At 38.3% G+C, this 22,967-nt stretch overlaps 3 protein-coding genes across 4 annotated transcripts; 2 read left to right on the top strand and 1 right to left on the bottom strand.

Annotated features, from left to right (window-relative positions):
- The first annotated feature begins 12,018 nt into the window (after positions 1–12,018).
- LOC130407862 (uncharacterized) lies at positions 12,019–14,323 on the top strand. The gene is made up of 2 exons (XM_056731166.1): positions 12,019–12,091; positions 12,393–14,323. The coding sequence occupies exon 2, from the start codon at positions 12,515–12,517 to the stop codon at positions 13,094–13,096; it is 582 nt and encodes a 193-aa protein (XP_056587144.1). The 5' UTR covers positions 12,019–12,091; positions 12,393–12,514; the 3' UTR covers positions 13,097–14,323.
- Positions 14,324–17,135: 2,812 nt separating this feature from the next.
- htr1ab (5-hydroxytryptamine (serotonin) receptor 1A b) lies at positions 17,136–18,414 on the bottom strand. Its single transcript, XM_056731154.1, has 2 exons — positions 18,312–18,414; positions 17,136–18,238 (listed from the first exon to the last, which is right to left on the bottom strand). The coding sequence occupies exon 2, from the start codon at positions 18,195–18,197 to the stop codon at positions 17,385–17,387; it is 813 nt and encodes a 270-aa protein (XP_056587132.1). The 5' UTR covers positions 18,198–18,238; positions 18,312–18,414; the 3' UTR covers positions 17,136–17,384.
- An 855-nt stretch (positions 18,415–19,269) lies between these two features.
- Positions 19,270–22,814, top strand: rnf180b (ring finger protein 180b). 2 transcript variants are annotated; one of them, XM_056731144.1, is made up of 7 exons: positions 19,270–19,381; positions 19,798–19,896; positions 20,146–20,238; positions 20,370–21,071; positions 21,518–21,731; positions 21,858–21,983; positions 22,083–22,814. In XM_056731144.1, exons 1-7 carry the CDS (start codon positions 19,340–19,342, stop codon positions 22,274–22,276), a joined length of 1,470 nt encoding a protein of 489 aa, XP_056587122.1. In that variant the 5' UTR covers positions 19,270–19,339; the 3' UTR covers positions 22,277–22,814. The 2 variants fall into 2 exon arrangements, with proteins under 2 accessions (XP_056587122.1, XP_056587123.1); XM_056731145.1 differs by lacking the exon at positions 19,798–19,896 and having other exon boundaries at positions 19,290–19,381.
- Positions 22,815–22,967: the final 153 nt, after the last annotated feature.

Raw genomic sequence — 22,967 nt, 5'->3', positions numbered from 1 at the left:
TCTTTTCCTGTCCTAAGACTCTTTTTTTATTGACTGAGTGTGGATGTGTGGCATGTTATGGACACTGCAGAACTTGGTGATGCTGACCTGTAGTGACAGACACGGCTCTCTCCGGGCAGACGGACTAATTAATCTTCAGGGACCCTGATTGCTGTGAATCGGTTTGCAAAACAGAGACCTCAGGCCTAAAAAAGGGAGCGTGGCGAAGGAAAACAGAAGCAAGCCCTTTGTGTGGTGTGGGAAGAAAAGTGCACACTTGCGTTAGAGATGGCAACAAAACAAAAAGGCCATGAAATATGAAAGGGCCGCCTTTGTTGCATTTGAATAATGGGGATAATTACCCTCTGTCCAGCGAAGCACCTGCATTTGAAATAAGCCTTTGATACCAACTTAAATCCAGTGAGATGGTGCTGTTTGATTAAGATTAAGACAAGGGCTATCGCTGCCTTTTTAACAGCTGAGAGATCACGATGTCAATAGGTTGCCTGCACACATGTGATAAATAGATATACATCAGTGTAATGTATGCTTTGCAGCCGCTTTGCTTTTCTTTCAGTAATCCTCATCTCAGTATTGAAGTGGAGATAGTGTTGCTTTATATTAAAACTACTCACTAAAATATTTTAAAATAATTGCAGCCAAAATAATTCCAGCCAGACCTAACACTTTCTAAGCACACCGGACAAAATGTTTCTACAGACATAGTATCTCGGTATAGCAGATAAGCAGGCTCCCTCTAGATAGTCTTTAAACACATACAAAGCTATCTCTTTTTAATTTGAAGAATCAGCGTTTCTCATTAAAACACAGTCTTGACATTGTTCAGTAGGATTTTATTCTAGCACTCTGATAACAAAGATTGCGGGCACATTGTAACACGAAGGCAATGAAATTGCACAAAAAGTATGAATGTTTTTACTATTATGTTCTGAGAAATGCTGAAAAGGATCATTGTTGATAAAGGCTTGAATCAACACCACATACTCCAGTATAGACTGTTCAATGGGTTTTAGGTTCAAAATACATCTATTTAAAACATTTAAATGTCAAGGCCAGTAAAACGTTCCACTTTTCAAAGCTCTTACATATTAGAGCTGTCATAATGGATGGGAAAGAAGACATTTTGTATTGCCACACATGTTTTTGAATAGGATAAAGTATGTCTCAATGGTTGCCAGATCAGTACATTTATAGAGGTGGTCATGGGTAACAGTTACAAGTTTAAAGGTTAAATTGTTTTTTGGCCAATTGTTAAATTTGGGGCAGGGCATCACATGTTTTATAAGGTATTTTATGTTTCAATAATTAAACATTTCTATTGGCATAAGGAGTCCAAAAACAGGTATAAACATGTCCCACATGTTGTTTTGTGTCTTGTAATGTCTTTTCTGTTTAATGTTCGCTGAAAAATAATGAAATAATAAAAGTATTTTTAATTACTGGTTCATTTTGAACAACTTACCCAATATTGTGGGGCGTGTTGTCACGAAAGGTAAATAAATTGCATCTTTTCGGCCAATACTAGTGGAATTGTTTAATTGCTTTTTTATTTAGCAAAAAAGACTGCCATGTGCCGTTAAAAATAGACTTCAACAGAAAGGAGAGGCAGAACATTCGTATTAAAGGTGTAATATTGCATGAATTCTTGTTTTTCTGTGTCTTTGGTGTGTTATAAGTTGCCCATGCATGTATTTAGACACGTAAAATTGCACAAACTCGTATCTAAAATGCTCACCCAGACCTGTCTGAAATGCTTTGTGAGTATGGTGGATGTTCATGTCAGTACAACTGCTTTGGAACCTGATGTCCCAAATAAGAGGCGACCAATCACTACACACTGGTTAACTTACCAATCATAGCACACCTCGCTTTTCAGAGTGATGAGCTTTGTAAAAATCAGTGCGTTTCAGAGAGGCGGGGCAAAGAGCAGATACAAACATGCACGGTATGTGGAAAATGCAGCTTTTTTTAACCTTAAATCCTGTATGCACATTACATTACATCTAAAATTAACGATAATATACATTTTAGCTGTATCACACCTTTAAATATCAATCACCACCAAGCTTAATTTAGTCATTTATGTTTGTGTTGTTCACAGCCAGCTCTGTGCCAGTCCAATTCTAGGTAAACAATAAGAGTTTCTAGGAAATCTTCAACAGCTTACTGCAAAATGCGGTTGTTGTACCTTGTGTTGTGGTTTTGAAAGACCATTTGAATTTAGTTTTTGATTAATTCATAAGATCTTGTTTTAAGTGATCTAGAATGATTATTCTTAAGCACACTTTTACAATCGTCTCTTACAGCTCCCACAAAAGAACCCACAATCTACAGCTGATTGGAAATAGAAGAACATGACAGACAACACATGTAAACACAAGTGAACTTTTTGACCGCATGCCATAGATGAAAGTGCTTGGCTTATTTTTAAGATCAAAGGCACGTCCATTCGTTTAAAAGGTGTACTTCTCCACAAATTGGAACCCATCTTTGTCCAACCTACCTGTGATGTTTTAAATCAAAAATTTCGAGAACCCTCGTGTCATGTCCACATAAATATGTTTACGCCTTCTGCGTAAATGGAGGTAACTTCTTCTGTACTCAGTTCGACAGATAACAGGCTTTGCTTTCTGAAGCGTGAAGTTTGTTTTTACTTGTATGCCACAGAAGTGGGACGATAATACCAACCCCTAAAGCCTGACAGGTAAACATCAGCATGCTATGATTTCTCACCACCACACCACAGCTCAAAACAGAAACGTTTTCTGTTGAAAGTGTAAATAAATAAGGAAATGCAAATGTTTTAGTTGTTGAGCCTTCGAAGAGATAAAATAGTCTTTTTTGGGCAAATTTTCAGTCTAGTTTATCATGCTAGCAAGCTGTATCTATTTCTGTTCGTCACCAGATCACACTGATTCATGGTGACAGACTTAAATTTAGAGGAAAATCGAAACAAAGTCTCCTGTCCTCTAAGAGGGCAAAACTGACATCAAACACTCGATGTGAAAAACTGCCACGTTTTTTTAACAATCTATTGTTTCCCAAAGGTGGATCTTGTCTGTTCAACTTTTTTATAACTTTATAGAGAAGACTGTGAAATAGCGATTTCAAACGTCTCTTTGAACTTGAAGAATTGGGATGTGAGCTTTATCCTGCAGAAATAATGATTCTTTGCTCTGGGATCTTGACTTTTTCAACACTACACAATAACAATTAAGAGACATGTCTAGACCAAAACTGTATAATAAAAACAATAGTTAAATATTCATGTTACAGCGATCTGTCTTCCAATAAAAATACATGAAAGTCAAAAAATCTGTAAAGTTTGCAATTGCAGTAAACACATGGCTAGAGCCTATGGTAATGGATAATATGAATTTCTGAGCTTGTCTGAAGTTATTTAGCTGGTATTCATTAACATTCTCTATGATGACATCAATCAGCCAAAGGGCAAGGTAAGTGTCCCCTCATCTGTCGGAAATGACAAGTCTTCTCTTGGTTTGATTGCAGACATCTCACGCAGGCACAATAACAGCCGTATGGTGTTATGCTGCTGTCACTGAGCAAATGATTCTTGTCACAACTCAGGGGTCGGTTCTCCAAAATAGAATTTGCCAGCATATTGTAATTATCAAAGCATCGAATTGGTGCATGCATGGCCTATGGGTGATTTTGGACGGAAAGTGTTCTTTTAAAAAATACGGGGGTTTGTTTCCTACTTAGCACTGGAAATTATACCAGTTACTCGCTTCTTTTATCTTGGCGATCCATGTGAACTTTCTTCATCTATAGGTGACGCCAGTAGAGTGAGTCATGCTTTTGGAGATGTTTGGAATGGAAGTCTATTGGAAATAGATAAAGCAGCTCCATTGTATGGCGGCGTCTATCGCTGGTGGTCTTTTGGAAGGCTGAGCAGAGGTCAGTGAAATTTGCAGGATGAAGCATTAAATAAAAAACATTTAATAAGAGCATATGCGCAAAACAAAATGCAATATGATTTCTTGAGAACATGGTTTGTAGAAGTTTCTGTTTTTCAGTAATATGTGTGGTCTGTTGAAGAAATGACGAAGGTTTTGGCTTGGACATCTGTATTCCAGGTGCATGGATGCCGCTGACCACATCACTCAGTAAGGCTGTGAGTAGATGTGACGTGCACCAGAGGGAAAAAAGAGAAGAGCAAATCAATATTCACTCATGTGAGTGCAGGGGTTTGCCAGTCATCACCACACCGATAACACACATTACATGCAGGTCTGGATAGGTGATGTAGAAATGGCTGAAGGTGGTAACGTTGCCTCATTTTATATTAGGAAAAGGGTACATCTAAATGGTGATAGAGGTCATTTTAAAAAGCTTAAAGAAGTGAAAATGTTGTTTCCTTTATAAGAGAAACAAACTCAATAAGCACAAGAGCAAGTTAGTTCAATCCAATATTTTATCGAGTATTCTCTTGTTGTTGTTGTTGTTGTTGTTGTTTGATATTTGGTATGCAGCATAATTCCTTTTTCATGCTTTGCTTTTCTTTGCAATTTAGAAACAGACACAATCTATTTTTGCATGTATATAAATTGGATTTAAACTATCCCTAAATCTTAACGTTACTCTTACACAAATAAAGAAATAAGAAAGAAAGAGAAAATGTAGCATTTTTACCATTCTTTTACCATTTTGTTTGAGATGTGCCCTCATCTGTTTCAGCTCAATATCTCTGGTCAGTAGAAACACTGACAATTTAAGTGTCGCATCTGATAAAAGAGTCAAAGACTACAGCTGCTGTAACCGCTTCTTTCAGCCTGACAGGTTTCCTTGGTTTTCTTGCTCGGACTGGGGAGACATTAATGATGCCGGCCAATCTGGACATATCAAGCTGTGTGAGCTTGTTTATGGTCTCCTGATCACTCAAAAGCTTTGTGTGCTCACTGACTGCAACAACAAATGAACAGATCAATCCCCAAAGGAAAGGAACAATTACATGGTGTGTGAGTAAGTTCATCGCAATGGCTTTAACAGTTTGTTGGTATTTTCTGGTATACAATCCAGCAGAATACTGCTTAATGTTGTGAGTAAATGAAAAACTTTTGGGGTGCTCAACCTTGAGGGATGACTGAATTACGGTTTGATAAACAAAATTATAAAAAAATCCTAAAGTGCATCTATTGAAGCTAAAAATGTGATGTTAGAATTGCTGGAACTCTGGATGGTTTTCTGAAACTTTATTAATAACATTGTGATTTTTGCAGATAGTTCTTTTTATTTTGAGCTCAAATGACAAAAATGTTTTAAAAAGTAAAAAAGAATCCCATTGTGCACCTTGGGCTTTTTATTTTAAATCATTATCTGCAAAACGTTTGAGTTTATACAGGTATAGCATCACAAAAACACATGTTGTAAAAAACAGAAGGTCACATGAAGAATTAAAGTTCATTTAATTGTACTTATAGTCTAACAGACTTGATCACTCTTTTTGGCTCTGCAACCCGAAAGATCAAAACAAAACGGTCAAAAGAAATGAAGCATCAGATAACTAATATGTGTGGGTTTAGTCCGGGAGTGTGGATACAACAGGGAGGCAAAGAAATAAATATAATCAGGATTGTGTCTGCACCTGCTACTCTAATAGCAAAAAAGAAGATGAAAATCTAGCAGAATTGCTGTAAGTGCACCTGTGACACTGATGCGAAACACTTATAATAAATATATTCAAACAATGCACATACAGATATAAACACATCTCTTTAAGGGCAATACGTGTGATGGTGGACTATTGCTTTAAACATTATCTTCACAAAATCAGTCTAATGCGCATCCTTTAAATAAAACATCATCAATTGTAATGTGAGCAATACATAGATTTTTTTATTTCTTCAAATAGGAAATTTTGCAAATAGACTCATTCTTTTTAATATCAAGAAAGCATACATGTAATGGTTGATTTTTAAAAAGTAACCTTTTAACAGCGGTTGGACCAAATGACCTCCTCCCTGCGTGGAAAGCGCGTTTTGGATGTAATTCCTTCAGGGCCAATCAGCAGGCTGCTAAAACATTGCAATTATCTTGAAAGTGATTCAGTCAGCTTGTGACGAGCACTTATCCTTTAGTCTTTCCATTTACATTCTGCCGTCTTTCTTTGGACGGCCAATTAGGAAGGTTGCAAATTAGATGCATGATAAGCAGGCGATCAAGAAGAATCATCATTTGCTTAATAGGAAGAAGAATCATAGTTGTATAGTTTTTTCACCTTGACATGCAGTTATCCTGTTTGCTAATTATGTTCACAATGAAGCAGGTGGAAATATGCCAAACATCAGCTTTTAAGATATGTTCCTCAGCTCTGTTAGTTTCAAATAGACCTCTAATTTGAGAACTCTTTATTCAAAGTAATTCCCTATGAATGAAGGACTTTTCTAAACCTACTGAAATATTATAATTGTTTATGACTTGATATTCATTGAAATACGTATATACAGACATGACGTAAGATTATGGATAGGCTGAATGTCAGACTGATGTGATGTGAGACGGAATTGGTGTGAGCTTTTTGTGTGAGTTAGTAATCGGTCAAATAGGTCAAATATTCTTAGAATCTAAAATGAAAGAACATCACAAATACAATTTCAAAAACTTTTCGCCCCTTTGCGCCTTTGGAAAGTATGCTATTATCTTTAAAATACGAATGAATCTATGCACATCATGTTCTGTCTTTAATCACAAGTGGATACAATTTTGTCCTGTGAACTCAGTGACAGTTCCAGAGGACATCTCCAGAGGGGTTTAAAGCATGACCTTGGGGCATACGTTTTGAATATGGAAATTGCTTTCCATTTGAGGGCCTGATTAAGTGGGCTTGCATATAGCATTCGATGCCTATAAATTGTTTAATGTCTGTTAATGAATGCTCTTATTAAATTCCTCTGATGAGTTCTAAATACCACGTAATGAATTTGACATGGTAGCCATGAGCTGCGGCACAAATTAGCCAATTACTCTAATGTTTGATCACCAGATGTTATTCCTCTGTCATCGTCTGTTACATGACCAGCTTTGGTTTGAGGAACTGACATGTGATAATATTATGCAATACAGTGCACTCGATTTTGGATGATTTACATCCAGGGAATTCACCAAGCATAAAAATAATAGTAGTTGAAATATAACCTACAGTATGTATATTTTAGTATCAAATTATAATTTGAATAATAAACTGCAATTGTAATTGCTGTAATTGTATTATATTCATTTAAAGGTCCAATGTGTAATTTTTTGGAGGATCTATTGATCGAAATGCAACATAATATACATAAGTTTGTCTTCAAAGGTGTATAAACACCTAACACAATAAAGTATTATGATTTTATTACCTTAGAATGAGCTATTTCTACACACGCCGCGGATCCTCTTACATGGAATTCGCCATTTTGTTTCTACAGTAGCCCTAAATGGACATACTGCTTAGAGCGCGTTTCATACATCCTTTGGCAAAGACGCAAAAACACGAAGACATCTTAGTCCGGTGTTAGCCACCGTAGAGCTTAGAAAGGGAGAGGCAAGCCTTTGGCTGCAATTCACAACCTCACCACTAGATGCTGCTTATTTATAACACTGGACCTTTAATGCCAATTATATTTATACACAGAATTCGTGTTTCTCCTCAATTCTTGATGCTATGCGTTGATAATCCCCTCTCCTTTTTCCTTTTCTTTCTCTCTCTATCTCTCTCTCACACGCGCACAAACCTCTTCTATTTGACTTACAAAGGACATAATGACGGTGAGCAAGTCCTTTTGTCACTGATGAGATAAATATTTATAAGCGGGCGTGGAGGTGATTGAACTGACTTTCTGTGGACAGAGAGGCTTCATTAAATGCCTGGGCAAATCACTGAGGTCATGCAACAGAGCGAGATCAGTGTCTGCAGTTCACTGCGTGGGCACTCTGAAGTGCCCATCAGTGGGCTGCTGTGTAGTCATGTAAAAGAAATGTCTTTTTCTCCACACAGTGATATCTTCATATCAAAGAGAGCTGATTACCACAAAATATTTCAAATTGCACTTCCTCCTTCCCCTCTTCAGCATCAAGGGTCCCTTCAGTTCCAGCGCCGGGCCTTTGCTCGACGTCTCAAATGCCTCAAGAACATCATGTGAATTGATCAAATGAAGTAGACATCTGCTAGATCAGTGCAGTGTTGGGAAAATTGACAGTTGGTTCAGTTTTGGTATGCTGACTCCTTACCCAGATACCAGGGGTGCCAGATCTGGAAAGCAAAAAAACAGCCCAAAACTTGCCGATGACCCAAATACCAAAACTCAACATATGTCACTCCAAAACCGTAAATGTGTATTTTACAGTCCTTGTTACGGATTTCACGTGCAGGAAAACTCCACACCTGGCAACCCTACCAGCAACAAGAAAGCAACAGAACTTTCTTTGGCCCCACCCACACAGAACTTTGATTGACAAATCCTGTTCTCATTGGCTGGGAGTGTTGCCCGTTGTCAAGCAGTTTATGTATGTTTCAGAGTATGTTTTTCCATTGTATCCTTGTGCTTCTTGTGAAGCTGTCCTCCTGTGGTTTGAGCTGGTGGGAAGTGGTAGGCTATATAGTTGTGGAAGGATTCTTTAAACAGCTGTGGCCGGGGGCTTTGCCTGTGTCTAGAGGTGATAGCTGGATGACCTTGTCCCATCCAGCTCCGTGTGATAAGACGATCTGACAGATAACTCCCCTGAGCCGGCGAAAGTGTGCTGCTTCATAGCACTCCATCCCTGACAACACGATGTTGCTTTGAGTCTATTCGTCTACTCCTCTGAATGCCAGGGAGAGGAGACATCTTGCTCAGACGGAACATTAAAAATGCATGAGGAGAGATGTTTGGATCTGTATGAGATGACATCTCAATTCTGCAAACTGCACAGATCATCACTCCCACAAGTGCACAGACACTTGCTGCAGTGGTTTTAGAGAATTTTTGATGTGCAACATCTAAAACGCTTACAAACTCTGTGATGGGTGTTTTTTTTAACTTGAACAGTCAGTCAACACTTTCAACAACTAATCATGGAAATTCACACATAAACACATACTTGAAGTCATGCCTGCTGAAAGTGTTTCATAAGGTTTATGACGGCAGCAGAAGAATGATGGAGAACTTCAAAACAGCAGGCAATCTGTGATCAGAAATGATGTGCGTCAAACAGGGTGAAGAGTCAGGAGTCAGCAAGTCATCAGCTCGAGCACCAATCACAATCTGTCATTCACTGCATCTATACAATCTTTAATGTTCAGGCGTCACTTGCTCTCATAAGGTATGTTATGTTATGTAGTGATTTGATGCTGTGTTAAAGCGGGCGTAGCACACAGGGTTTCTGTCAATCTCCTATTACTCTTGAGTACCTATAGAGTAGTATTGCATACTTCGTATCTTCTAAGAGTATTTAGTTTGATCACATTTAGAAAAGATAGATACAGCTTTACGGTTGTTTCCGAAAACATACGGTACGTGCAGGGTTGAGCGGAAGGCTGAACCAAAGCACTTGTGCACACATTGTCAACAAAACACAGACATCAGTTTCACTCACCGCATGCGGTTCATGTCCGGCATCTTTTAGCGCTGTGACGGCGAGAATTGGGCAAGGGACTAAGAAAAGTTGTTACGAAAAAGTTTTATATGTTCGAAAAAAACTTTCTGAAACCTGTACGATCGCTGGGGGAGTGTATCGAGCACAGAAATTTACGTATTATGCCCAACTCGTTTTTTGAAAAGTTGACCATGTTTAACATGAAAAGACATCATTTAACATTGTAAAGAAGTCAGAATATAGAGAACAATTTAATTTGGAAGTGAGGGTTTACAGATCACAATGCAAGCTGGAGAGCCTCATGTTACGGTCACGACGATCACATATGACAACATCTAGGATCAACTGTTCATGTACCGCAGGGTTAGATGGCATTAATTTACATTTAACAACTTTAATATGGAGAGACACTGAAATGTAAACCTCTGTTTAACCTACAATGTACATGCTGTGAGAACAGTTAGCTACTTAGGTTTGTTCGTTAGCGCGGACTCACTAATTTAAATATCCAATGTGTAATTTTGGGATGATGTATTGATAGAAATGCAATATAATATACATAGCTCTGCCTTTAGAGGTGTATAAAGAACTCACACAGTGAAGCGTAATGTTTTTCTTACCTTAGAAATAGTTATTTCTATCTATATACACCACGGGTCCACTTGCATAATTCACCATGTTCTGTCAGCCGGCGTAATGTTTTGAAAGGGAGGGGTGGAGTGCGCAGTCGGTTGCAATTTGTAACCGTGCCGGTAGATTTGACTGACTGGACCTTTACCTAGTTTTAGGCATATATATGATACTGAAGCACAAAAATGACATTTAGGACGTGCAGAAGGAAACTAGTGAAAGTAAGACAACCAGAACATAAACGTTTTTGTCTACACTAGGATTGGACTTGAATCGGGTTATTGCTCCCACATTTTGCTCTATTTTGTGTGGTTTTAGAAATAAAATAAATTCCATTCATGCTCCCAGGACACCTGGAATTAGTGTTACAAGTACAAGTAAACAAGTTATCTGTAGCAGAAAACTAAAACACAATGCTTTTCTATGGCGCTGAAACCTCAAGTTGTCCGAGTCCTCCCCTCCGTTCCAGTTCGAAGGGCTCATCCATGTGCCCTAAGCCCTTCGAATGGTTTAACTTCCGGAGTGAGCGCTTTGAAGGGTTAAAGGATGTAGGGGACCAAACAACTTTTTCTTGAAGTGCCCATCTGCGTCATCATCCCACACCCATTAGGAGACGACGTCACCATGCAAAGTATCTGCGCAAAGAATCATAGGAGCCCAAAGTGACCATCAGTTGAACCCTTCAAAATCCTTAATTCTGAAGGGCCCTTTGAAGTGGCCAGTTATGAGCACTTTGGTTTGGAACGACCCTTCAGTATGGCGACCATGATTTTTGTCACTCCGAAGTGCCCTTCAGAGGGTGATATATCCCAATCTGAACGCAGGGCCCGTCCCTGTAAAATCATATTCAATGCCATTGGGTCATTGAGGGGAGGGCTTACCGATAGGTCAATTCGCAAACCTCACGCTAGATGCTGTATTTTAATTTGTCGCATAAATAAATTAGATATCAAAATTCATGAAACATAAAGTTCAAAACAACACAATGACATTGACATTAAATGCACTTCAGAGTCCTCTTTCGAGTTTTATATGTTAAGAAAAAAACTATACAAATACTAGAATATTATTGTACAATGGAATTATTTCCAGAAAATGGAAATGTCTCAGTATGATGTAATATGTTGATTCAAAATTCTGGTGAAGTGCAGCACCTCTCTCACATCACCTGTAGTGAACCCTGAGCTTTTGTACTTTTGTTCCATTACTGACCCACCTGTCCCTGAGAAATACACATGAATGATTGTGAACTGGCTTTAATCTGTCTCGATATGTTGTGCCTAGGGAGAGACCTGCAGGTGGTTGAGACCAAAGTGAAGCCAAGCCAACACGCTGCAAAAAAACACAAAAACACAAATCCTGACAGTGTTTTTCTGGTCACATGCAGAATCTTTATCGAAATGTGCATTTAATAACTCCATATTTCGTAAGTGATCTTTTATAATTATTTGACCCCTCTTGTCATCCCAAACTTGACTTTTGCAGAACACAAAAGAAGATACTACAAAACCATTGAGACATTTAAAAAAATATCTTATTTTGTTTCCCACAGAACATGGAGTAATATACAGGTTATAAAAAACAGGGACATTTGTTTTGGTTGAACTATCACTTTTAAAACCCAAGACATTCTATGGGCTGGGCCCCTTTTGGCAAGCCTGCATTTTTAAATAAGTTTGTTCTTTCCGCTTACATAAAAATTCCTTCGGCAGTTTCCTGTAACCATAGAGATAGTCAGTTCACCCAATCCCCTGCCAGGTCCATGTGGAATGGTTTCCTGAACTCTCCAATTAACTTCCTCCCAGGAGAAGAATTCTTTCTCGCACTGCTAGAACTAACTCCTAGTCGCAATACTGACTGGGAACGTTTCTATGGACTACTAGAAAAAGTAAGTTTTAAAGTTAATTTTAATGCCTAGCTATGTACTGCGCTCACTTTGAGATTGTAAGACCTGTGATTGCAGAATGACAAACTACAGCTCAAGAGTCACAAAAATAACCTGAATTCTGGCTCACCGAAGCCTTTGATTTAATTCTATATTAGGCTTGAGATCTCCACAGGACTGCTGGCTCACACCAGACTGATCTCAGCAGTTTACCACTTTCATATTTCATTGTCACATGAAGGCTTATTCTGTTTCAACACTCCTTTAATTGAGCTCCAGAAGTGACCATCAATCTTTGATTCAGTTCCAGCTGTGTTCTTCAGAACAGATGTTCAGCGATGGTCGACTGCATTGGCTTCTGGAGAGACTCTTCTCAAGTATGCGGTTGAGGCCCATATGCCGCGCATCTCCTGAGTGACGGTCGCAATGCCAACTGAACTCGCCACTCAAAGTACTGCTTTGCAAATTCCTGCACAAACGGTGGACCGGAACCTGATTGTATTGGGTATGAGCGATGTGTCTGTCAGGAAGCCGTCTTCATCGAATCAGTCAGCCCTGGGCTGTTGGACCTCCACTCTACCACGAGTCTGTTGGGATTTGGAGCTTAGCGTGGCTGTTTTGTTCATGGTCTTAGCCGGACTCCTGATTTTGGCATTACTTTATCGGGTTCTAACACTGCGCCACAGACTCCGAGTCGCTCAGGCCGGGAACGCTCTGGAGTACTTTGGATTCTACCACATGGCTCAGTATGATTTAAAGGAGCTGGTGCCACAGCCTGCTTTGCCTGTTGTGACACCACAGGTCTCACATCTTCTTCATCCCCACCTCTACTTGTTCCTCAACCACCATTCCATCTCACTCCCCCACCTCCACCACCGCGGTTGTATCTGCCACATCCCATCATCCATACCACCCCACCCAGCCCTCACCCGTCATGTGGGGCAGGCTCGGACGCAGAGGTGTACTCAAGGATCGGACATCTGCGTCTGTCGAGACCATCCAGTGTGAATCAGAGTCAGGTGATCCTGTTTGAACACTCTGCTCTTTGACAACCTGATGCTTCAAAGCACAATCATGATTCTCTATCAGATCAGACAATTCAACTGCTAATACCTGAGGTGTTTTGTCATTTTTTAGTTATGGATTTAGCCATGGTTTTATCCAAAGTGATAAACATTTTATCATGTGTTTTTATGGGATTTTATCGTACAACCTAATTACTGAAGCACTACAAGACTGAGCTTAAATTATAGCCACTCAAAAGCAATGGACAATTCATTTAAATTGCTTTCTGCATTGTATTCTGTACAAGTTTAAAACGTGTTTTAAATGTTTTAAAACATTAATATGTGTTGTCCTACGTTAGGAAAAAGGTTGTAGATAGACAGGGTTGTTTTTACACAAACATATTTCCTTTTCCTGAATCACATGACTGTGTTTCCTTTGAAGGATGGGATTTCCTGTGAAGACTTTCCTTTGTTTTTTTTCTGCTTCTTAGGATTTCAAACAATTTTTTCTCTCACATTGTCGTAGCAGCTATAAACTTTCCAAATCTATAATTTATGATATATACTGCGTAGTATAGTAGCCTATATATTTCGCCATATATACAAAAAAGATTTAAAATAAAATATATAATATAAGAGATATAAGAGATATATATTTTCATACTATGGTAGTGACTGAAAATTACCAACATTCTTCCAAATATCTTTCTTTGTGTTCATCAGAACAAAGAGGTATAACATTCTTTAAGGGAGAGTAAATGATGACAGAATTTTAATTTTTGTGTTAACTTTACCTTTAATAAAAATCTAAGCAAAATGATGAGCTTGTCAATTAAAATGAAATCCAAATTTCTATTCACTATTCCTTTTTTATTTTTATAAATAATAATTTATACTCTTAGCTATCAATGTGTTTACCTCAGGATTATATAACCCAATGAATCAGTATGAGCGTTCCCTGGTATGAGCATTCATCTTCCACTCCAACATGTCACGTTTAAAAATTATACGTTTTCAATGTATGTTTGGAAAATTGATGATGACCTTACATCACTTCCATTGCTAATAATGCACAATTAATTAATGTGTGAACAGTTCAAAGCCTTGTCATAAACTTTAAGGATATCATGTTTTGTGCATTATTTAGTATCTTTTAGTATTTATCTATTGCAAAATATAGATTGACATATTTTTTGAATGTACAGTAGAGGAAACACATTTTTAACACCTTTTTGGCTGAATTTGTGTAATAAATCTATACAAATGTATTTTGTTCTGTATGACTTTGAGTTTAAATGCTGAGCAGATAGGTCCAATTCATGTTAAAGAAACAAGGTAGAATCTGTTTACATCTCAGAAAAAATTGTATGTGTATTTGCATGCATGTCTTTTATTTTACAACAGGCTGCGCTTCTTTAAACTTGACAGCCTGGGGGATTTGAAACACTAGACAAGAGAATTGTAAAAAATTCTCTCTTGCCGAACTGTGGCATAGCCCGCAGACCACCCGCAGTCGATTCACTGACCGTACAATGAATATTTCACACAAAATAGAAAAGCACTTTCTTAATCTCTACCTCTAATCTGATTTCCGGCCTTGCCTGCTTCATGCAACATTGTTTATTATGAGTCTGCATGGAAACAAATTGGTATCTGTATGTTACCATGACATCGTAATACAAGAGAACTGTGAGAGAGAACCAATAATATTTTGCAAAGTTGCAGTAAATGATTCTGGCTTGCGTCATGACCTGATTTCAGTTTCGTGTCCTTTTATTTCAACAGCCTTTATCATTAATAATGGCGGAAGCGCAATGAATTTACATTTATGCATCCCACCTATCAAAAAAACAACCAACAAAAAATCTTATCTGTAGTGAGTTTTTCTTCTGTGCTGATTTGAACTGAAGTGGCTCTGAAAGATTACCATTCATATGTCATTTTAAATTAGGTAGGGTTCTGGCACCTGTCACACACTCAATGTGTAAATGTGAACCACAGAAGGCTTTAGTATTATTTGTTCCCTGACAATTCTTGCTGGTGGGCAGAAGATCGACAACTTTTTTGTTTGTACCAGTTCTCTTGTGAATTATGAATTGTGGAGGATTATGGATGGCTGAGCATTATTTTTCAGTCATATTAATCCTTTGCCGGCTGTGAACACTGCCACTTTTAAATCAGCGATCTGCTGTTAGGATTACTTTGGACTTTTCTGAATCTCTTCTTTTGACGGTGCATCTGTCACCGGTCATTCTTGGTTTGAATTTCGGAAAAATAACCAGAGCTCACTGAATGGTAAACATCCAAATGTGAAATTTCACCTGAAACGATCTTTGTGACGCACACTGTAACCTGATTTTTTTTACAACCAACTATCTTAGATTTGGAATGTATAGCTCGCAAAGTTGTGTGAACATTTATTTGTTATTTAAACTCAAGCTGACTCTTCTGTACTTGTCAGCAAGTGATTTTGACACATGGCTATAATCCAAACTAGACAGGACAATTATCAATCTTGACAATGTTTGTTGTTGTCAATGTTTGTAGAGGGAACAACAATGGTTTCTCTGCAGGGTTCTGGAGATTTGTCATCTGTAATAAATAGCTGTGGATCCTCAGGTCGCTAAATCATGCCAGCTGTGGGTGGGCACGTGGGCCCTGTGTATTGTCCTAGGCCTTTGATCAGATAATTGCCCCTCAGACCAGAGTTTGAAACATCTGAGTGTCGCTATGGTGACCAGAATCACTGTGTCTCCTCTGTTGAGTGGCTTTTAGTGATTCAAACACAACTGGACTGCAGGGCTGCTTGAGCAACTTTTCAATACAAGGCACCAGTCGTACAATTCTTTGCCTTCAATAATCCAGTTGATTGGTTGCTTTAATGAAACACTGAAGATTTCGAATGTAAATGCATGTCGTAGAATTCACATGATTATTCTTCTATAAATGAGACCACTAAAATAATAGACAATACATGTACATGTAAATACAAGAATTCAAATTGTTAGTTAAAGTAAAATAACATACTGTAATATTTTTTTAAATAACTTATATCCCAATTAATTTTGGCCCGGTTTCACAGACAAGGTTTAAGGCTAGTCCCAGACTAAAATAAATGAGTGACTGGTCTTAACAGAACATAACTTTCCCAGAATTGTCTTAAAATATATATTTGCTTGTTTCGTTTCCAGATGCACACCAGTAATGTTTTCTTTTATGGCATTTTTATAAAAGCGACATAAATATATAAATTCAACTATAAGGCATAGTCCTGTCCTAAACTAAGCTGTGTCTATGAAACCGGGCCTTAGACTACTTTTCTAATTATGTTCTTCATTATTCAATACCTTAAATAAAATGATATATTAACAATGGTATATTGGGTTTTCAATAAATTGTTAGTACATTCCTTGCTATGTTAAAACCAAAATATTTGTCATACAAATAAAAAGAGATTTGTATCTCGAAAACATTTTAAAAAGAGGATCTTCATGCTCTGAAACTCGCTTCACTTCTTCTTTGTATCCATTGTTAAAAACAGGGATTACTGTTTCTTCCACGGGAATGAAAGTGCAGAAGGAATGGCTTTTAGAGTGCTTGACAGAGAGGAAAGGTATAAAGAGACATTTAAAGTCACACATCAACAAAATATATATATACCTGGCTCTTATGAATGAAAAAGAGAAGCTGGTGTATTTATGCGCACTTTCAAATAACACATTTACGAAATGCATCATCTTGCACTTGAATAAAACCGGAACGCCACAGGCTACTTAGATGGGCTTTTTGAAATCCTTAAAATGTTATATGTTGTTGAATATTATCTTACAAAATAGCTGAAATCTCGGTGTATATTAAACTTAGTACTTAGATATGAATATGCCTCCATCCAAGAAGTCAATACCATGCAGCTTAAGTAATCTGTTTTTGTGGCATTAAATTGGACATATTGCATTACATCATATTCCCATTTGATATCAATTTGTTTTTTACTTTTTTTAATTATTTGTGTCTATATAAGAACAAGGACACTGAGAAAATTGTTAGTGGAACTTTTTTATTTTACATATCCATGTGTGACACAAGACATGTTTTTTGTACACATTATGTAAACCTGATATGACAAGATCAACATACATCTGATAAAATAAGACGTATTATTATATTTATAGTGTACTAAAGAAGTTTCCATTCATCTGAAAGCAAATCGAAACAACATTATTCTTTGTCTGGTTAAATGCATGTTGCAACTGACACTTATGCTTAAAAAATTCAAATCAATCGCATGTTCATGGTCTGCAAAAATGGCATTTAATGATTTTCTTGAACGCACTCTGAAAGTCTTTGTTGAAGTATGCGTAAATGATGGGATTCAATAGGGAGTTTGAATAGCCAAGCCAATTAATGACGTCTATGAGCCACAAAGGCATATCACAAGATGGACAAAAAGGCATCACCAGCGCTTTGATGAAGAATGGCAGCCAGCACAGAATAAAAGTGCCCATTATAATACCCAGAGTCTTTACTGTCTTGCGCTCCCGTGCCAGGGCGAGTTTCCTCTTCGCCTCGGTGTTCTTCTCATGTTTGTTTTCAAACAGAGGGACAGAGTTTGGAGTATTAGGTAGAGGAAGGTTGTTTTTCGAATTGCTGTGAACCTCAATGATCTCCAGAGACTCGCCGTCCTCCGCGTGTTTGACTGCGCCGTTTACGCACGCAGGGGGCTTGGGTTCGACTGCGCTTTTCCAGTTTTTCCCCAGCTCCCCGTTTGCTCTTTTAAAAAGCGCAGGTGACACTGTCAAACATTTCACCCTCTTTTTTTCTGTTTTCCGCACTGTTTTGCGAATGCGAAATCTTGCCGCTTTGAATATACGCCAATATAAGACCAGCATGAGAATCAGAGGTATGTAAAATGCGCAAAAGGTAGAATAAATTGTGTACCATGGGTCGTAGCTGATCATACACGCTTCAGGATTTGCCATATCTTCAGCTTTACTCTTAGGCTGTGATTTCATGATCAACATGGGTGGAATCGATATCGAAAAGCCGACCAGCCAGGTAACGGTGATGAGGAGAGCTGCGCGTTTTAATGTCCTTTTCTTCATGTAGTCTATTGGGTCGGTGATAGCCCAGTATCTATCCAAAGCTATAGCACACAGGTGCAGAATGGAAGATGTGCAGCACAAAATGTCTAATGAAATGAAAATATCACAAGTTACCTGTCCAAGTGTCCACTTGTCTAAAACTTGGTAAAGAGCCGCCATTGGCAACACAAGCACCGACACCATCAAGTCCGTGACCGCAAGTGATCCGATCAGGTAGTTTGCCACATTTTGGAGTGATCTCTCCAATGCAATAGCAGCCACAACGCACGCGTTTCCAAATATTGAGCACAGAATGAGCGCACAGATCAGCACAGATGTTGAGATCTGATAACTTAGAGTAAACTTAACAGGTAAAGTAACATTGTCGATTTGGTGATCTAAGCCACTGTCGTTTAGAAATAAGGATATTGTTTCGTTAGTTTCTTCCATGTCGCGGTAAAGGGTAAAATTCGCAAAAACCTTGAGAGGAGCCTCAGTAAGCATCATTACTCCATTCAGAGGAGCTGAGACATTTGACTGCGATGATGCCCACCATCAACATTGTTACTGAGGATTTGTGACGAGGCGGGTCCATTTATATCAGCAGCGAGACGCTACCTACGCAGGTGTGTAGGGCAGGCTCGGCACAGAATATGCAGACTCGTTTTTCTAGTATTTTCTCATCATATCCTATGTGTACTGTAACAGGGTAGAATTATAAAAGACAAACCCCCCCAAAAAACTTTCCAGAAACGGTTTCAATTCACTGCATGTTTCACGGAGGGTCTGCTTAAGTTAACTGTTCTTTATATTAAACTTTTCTCTAAGATATGAACAGGTTCAGCACTGCCACCTGCTGTTGCCCCGCCGCTGCTCAGACCTTAGATCTCACCCCAACTTTTCCTCAACCAAAATCTCTTAAACGCATTACAAACGAGAATATTATTAAGAAATGATTTTCTATGCTCACTGCATTATTTGTGTGTTGTTGGGATGTGAGATTATTAATGGAAGAACGAGCGAGCGATTTATGCGTAAACGCTCAGTGACCTGTAACGTAAGATGTTTGTCCCTCGGCTGCCCCCGTAGTAAAGGCGAACGAACCCGCGGTAGCCATTTATCTGTTGTTTTTAGCCGTTTAGCTAAACAGAGAAGTACTTAAAATGTCAGATGTCTCCACGATGGAAATGGATGCTTCCTTCACGGTAGGACATATTTTTGAATGTGCATGTTTTAAATCACTTCACTGAGACGTCAAATGGGAAGTATTTAAATATTTGCAATATTGCATGAAAAGAAAGAAACCAACCGATGCAAATTATTTCCTGCAATGTTTACATCTGTGTGCACAAAGTTTTGTGGGAATAAATTGCATAGAATATTATCACAAATATTTTAATGTTGTTTGTGACGTGAATTGGATCATTTTTCTTAAGGTAATTTTAAGACCCGTGTGCAGAAAAGTATTAAGTGATTCATTTTTGCCAAGAAAAGTCATATAAATAACAGTCAAAATAGGCAATATTTATGTGCAGGTAATATGTAATACTATTTTACCTAAGGATTTGTTTATGAATACAAAAGTAAAGTAAAAATGATGGCGTACTTAAATTTCAAACAGACTAAAGAACAGGATCTATCAGAAACACAGGAAGATCCAACAAACCTTCGCTGTAAAAAGTGCCGCCGCTGTCTCATAGACTCGACAAGCCTGCCTAAGGTGTGTGATTGCTGATGCTTTTTGTCTTACAGACAGATGAATGTGTTCATTGTTTAACATATAAAACGCAGATTGCACAATAGCACTAGGTACTAAAATACTTAGATAATCTTTTTTATAAAGATTTATTTAGATATTCGTTTCTCATTTATTTAATAATTGAAATTTTAAATCAGTGAAGGTGTTGTATTTGCATGTGCATATAATTCAACCCTAATCCTATGACATTTGTTTTTTGTATTACTACAGATAGTGACATCTGGGGAGGCTGAAGCCATGTGCAGCGTGTGGCATTTGAATGTTGACACGTTGCCAGACTGGATTCTGGCAAGTATTAATCAGGTATTGTGTTATCATATCGTGTTTATCAATATGCTAATGTAGACATATTTATGCATTTACTACTACAATTTATCTGCATCATTGACATTTAAGGATCTATGCCACTGAAATCTGCAGTACATTCTCCACAGGCACATTGGACAGTGGGGAAAATAAACTGCCAGCACTGTGGAGCTCGCTTGGGAGGTTTCAATTTTATAAACTGCTCCAAATGCACCTGTGGACACAATACAGCCGTGCATCTCAGTAAGAGTCGTGTTGATCAGGATTTAAAACCTCAAGTTCTCTTGACCAGACCTGGCAGATCCAGAGGTCATACTGAGAGAAGGGTGGATAGGGTAGCGTCTTCCCAACAGACAAGAGACTCAGTGACTGAACTACAGAGAATACAAATACAGTCCAGTTTGTTAGATAACTTACCCTCTTCATCAACCTTCAGCTCCTCTCGTGCTGTTCTCCGTGCAGTCACAACTGGTGATGACACTGAACTTGAAATTGCGTCCAGTGAAGACCCACACATTGTCAGAACTGTTGAAGTGGGCACACATGGGATTTTACCTTTTGAATCAATACACCCAACACAGCTATCTGATTATCAGGAAATCTTAGAGGAACATCGTGTGGATTCTGCTTCACAGAGCAGATTAACTCCAGACACAGAAGTGGATCCAGAAGATGTTAGACTTAGAGATATAGAGGAGGCGTCAAGAAACGTCTCACCCATCCCACAACCAAAGCTCCCCAAGAGAGAGAAGAATCGCCTGAAAGGCTTGAGAAGGAAGCAGAGGAAGAAAGAGCTCTGGATTCAAAAGCAACAGGAGGCAAAAGATCTGGTGAGATTGCCTGAATAAATATTCATATTAAATTTACTTCTGTTATAAAGTTACGATCGTAAGTGTACTACTTTTTCTCAAATTGATAGTTTGTTCATTTTGTTTTTATTCTATACTGGAGAGAATAGGAATTTAAAATGACATTCTCTACTCTGAATGGCGCACAGCCATGCTATCTAGTTTGTTTAATGAATGAGGTGGCAGACAAGAAATGGATGTGGGATATTAGAAGTTCGGGCGTGAAGCCAAAAATAGATGTGTGGATCAGGGCAGGCATAAATCCACATACTGGGCAGCTGTAAAATCCTGAGGCTCTTAATAAGCTATCCACAGTATTACATTGCTCCTGAAGCGGGTGTCATTTTATTGGAGGTGTTTTAAATTCTATTTTCGCTCCATGTGATTTCTAAATCATCAAGAGTTATTTGTACCTTTTGTTACTTCAGGCTCTAAAGTGGGACCTTACCAGCAGTGATGAGGAGGAGAAGGAGGGATACACATGTGCTGTGTGTTTAGACGTGTATTACAGTCCCTACAAGTGCCATCCTTGCAGTCACGTGTTCTGCGAGCCTTGTTTGAGAACACTGGCTAAGAACCGGCCAAGTCACACACCCTGCCCCCTCTGCAGAACCCTCATATCTCATGTGCTGTTTCAGGAAGGTGAGTGGAACAGATATATTATATATATTCCATATCAATATATATCCTTTTCTCTGTAAACATGCTATACAATTAAATATCTTCTCCCAATACTCTTTCATTTACCTGATCAACTTGTCGTTTCAGAGCTCAATCTAACTACCAAGGCTTGCTTCCCAAAGGTTTATTGGTCAAGACACGAGACCTTTCAAAAGACCAACTATTCCAAATGGCCCCTGCCCAACTGTCCAAAGCGTTTCCGCATTTTTTGGGGTTCGTAAATTTGTCATATGGTTTTACTTTTACACATCTTAACTTCTCCAAAGACGTTGCAAATATTTTAATTTTGAAATAAATCTATTGTTATTTCAGGGTTTCAGAGGCAAGGGGTTCCTGCTAGTCGCTGGCAGTTCCCTCACAGAGCATTTGGACTGAATGTTATGGACTTGGGTGACATGTGGGGCTGGCCATTTGATGTTGATTATATGATCATCTCTATTTACTCTTTGCACTGGGTGCTGGCGTTGATCATCTTCTGTGCACTATATTACTTCTTCGTTCTCTGATGCTCTGAGGGCTGGATTTCACTTTGCTGGACGATGACTGTTGTTGATAGTGGACATTTCATCAAGTGCCTCATTCTTTTTAGTGCAAAGAATCTTCAGATATGAAACAGCATTAGGCTATTTGTGTGTTTTGTTTGTGGTTGAGGTCTTAAAGGGTCTGTGCAATCCATACCATTTGAGCTTTTAGCTTATATTACATTTGACGTTCACAGAGTATTATAATACTGTAGAAATGTAAAATAATAGAAAGCAATAATTTTGAGATAATGCTGGACACTTTAATGAGTTGCCTTTGCTTGCTATAACATCTCGGTTAGATGCATGTCTACCAGATTTAACTTGTTGCTTTTGAATGAATGATATCTGCTACAAATATATTTGTTTTATTAGTTTTAATGCCTTCTTTTACACAGTAAAATGTTTGAGAACTGATACTGATCTGTCTGATGAGACCATTATTCAAGGCCTAAAATGACAGAAATCTTAAAGATGGTGCATGTGCTTTTAATAAATCATATTAAAACATATATTACAAATACATATTTAAGCAGAGATTAATTGTTTAGTATCCAATTACAAATGAACTAAATGTGTATATATCTTTTTTATTCCTGTTCATTTGTAATTAGTTTTTACGAAATAATTAAAACCCCTCAGCTGCGGGGCTTCTGCGGCGCTCGGCCCTCAACAG

This window comes from Triplophysa dalaica, chromosome 19 (assembly GCF_015846415.1).
Source record: "Triplophysa dalaica isolate WHDGS20190420 chromosome 19, ASM1584641v1, whole genome shotgun sequence".
In the NCBI taxonomy this organism is placed as follows: Eukaryota; Metazoa; Chordata; class Actinopteri; order Cypriniformes; family Nemacheilidae; genus Triplophysa; species Triplophysa dalaica.
This window is presented reverse-complemented; position numbering and strand designations above follow the sequence as displayed.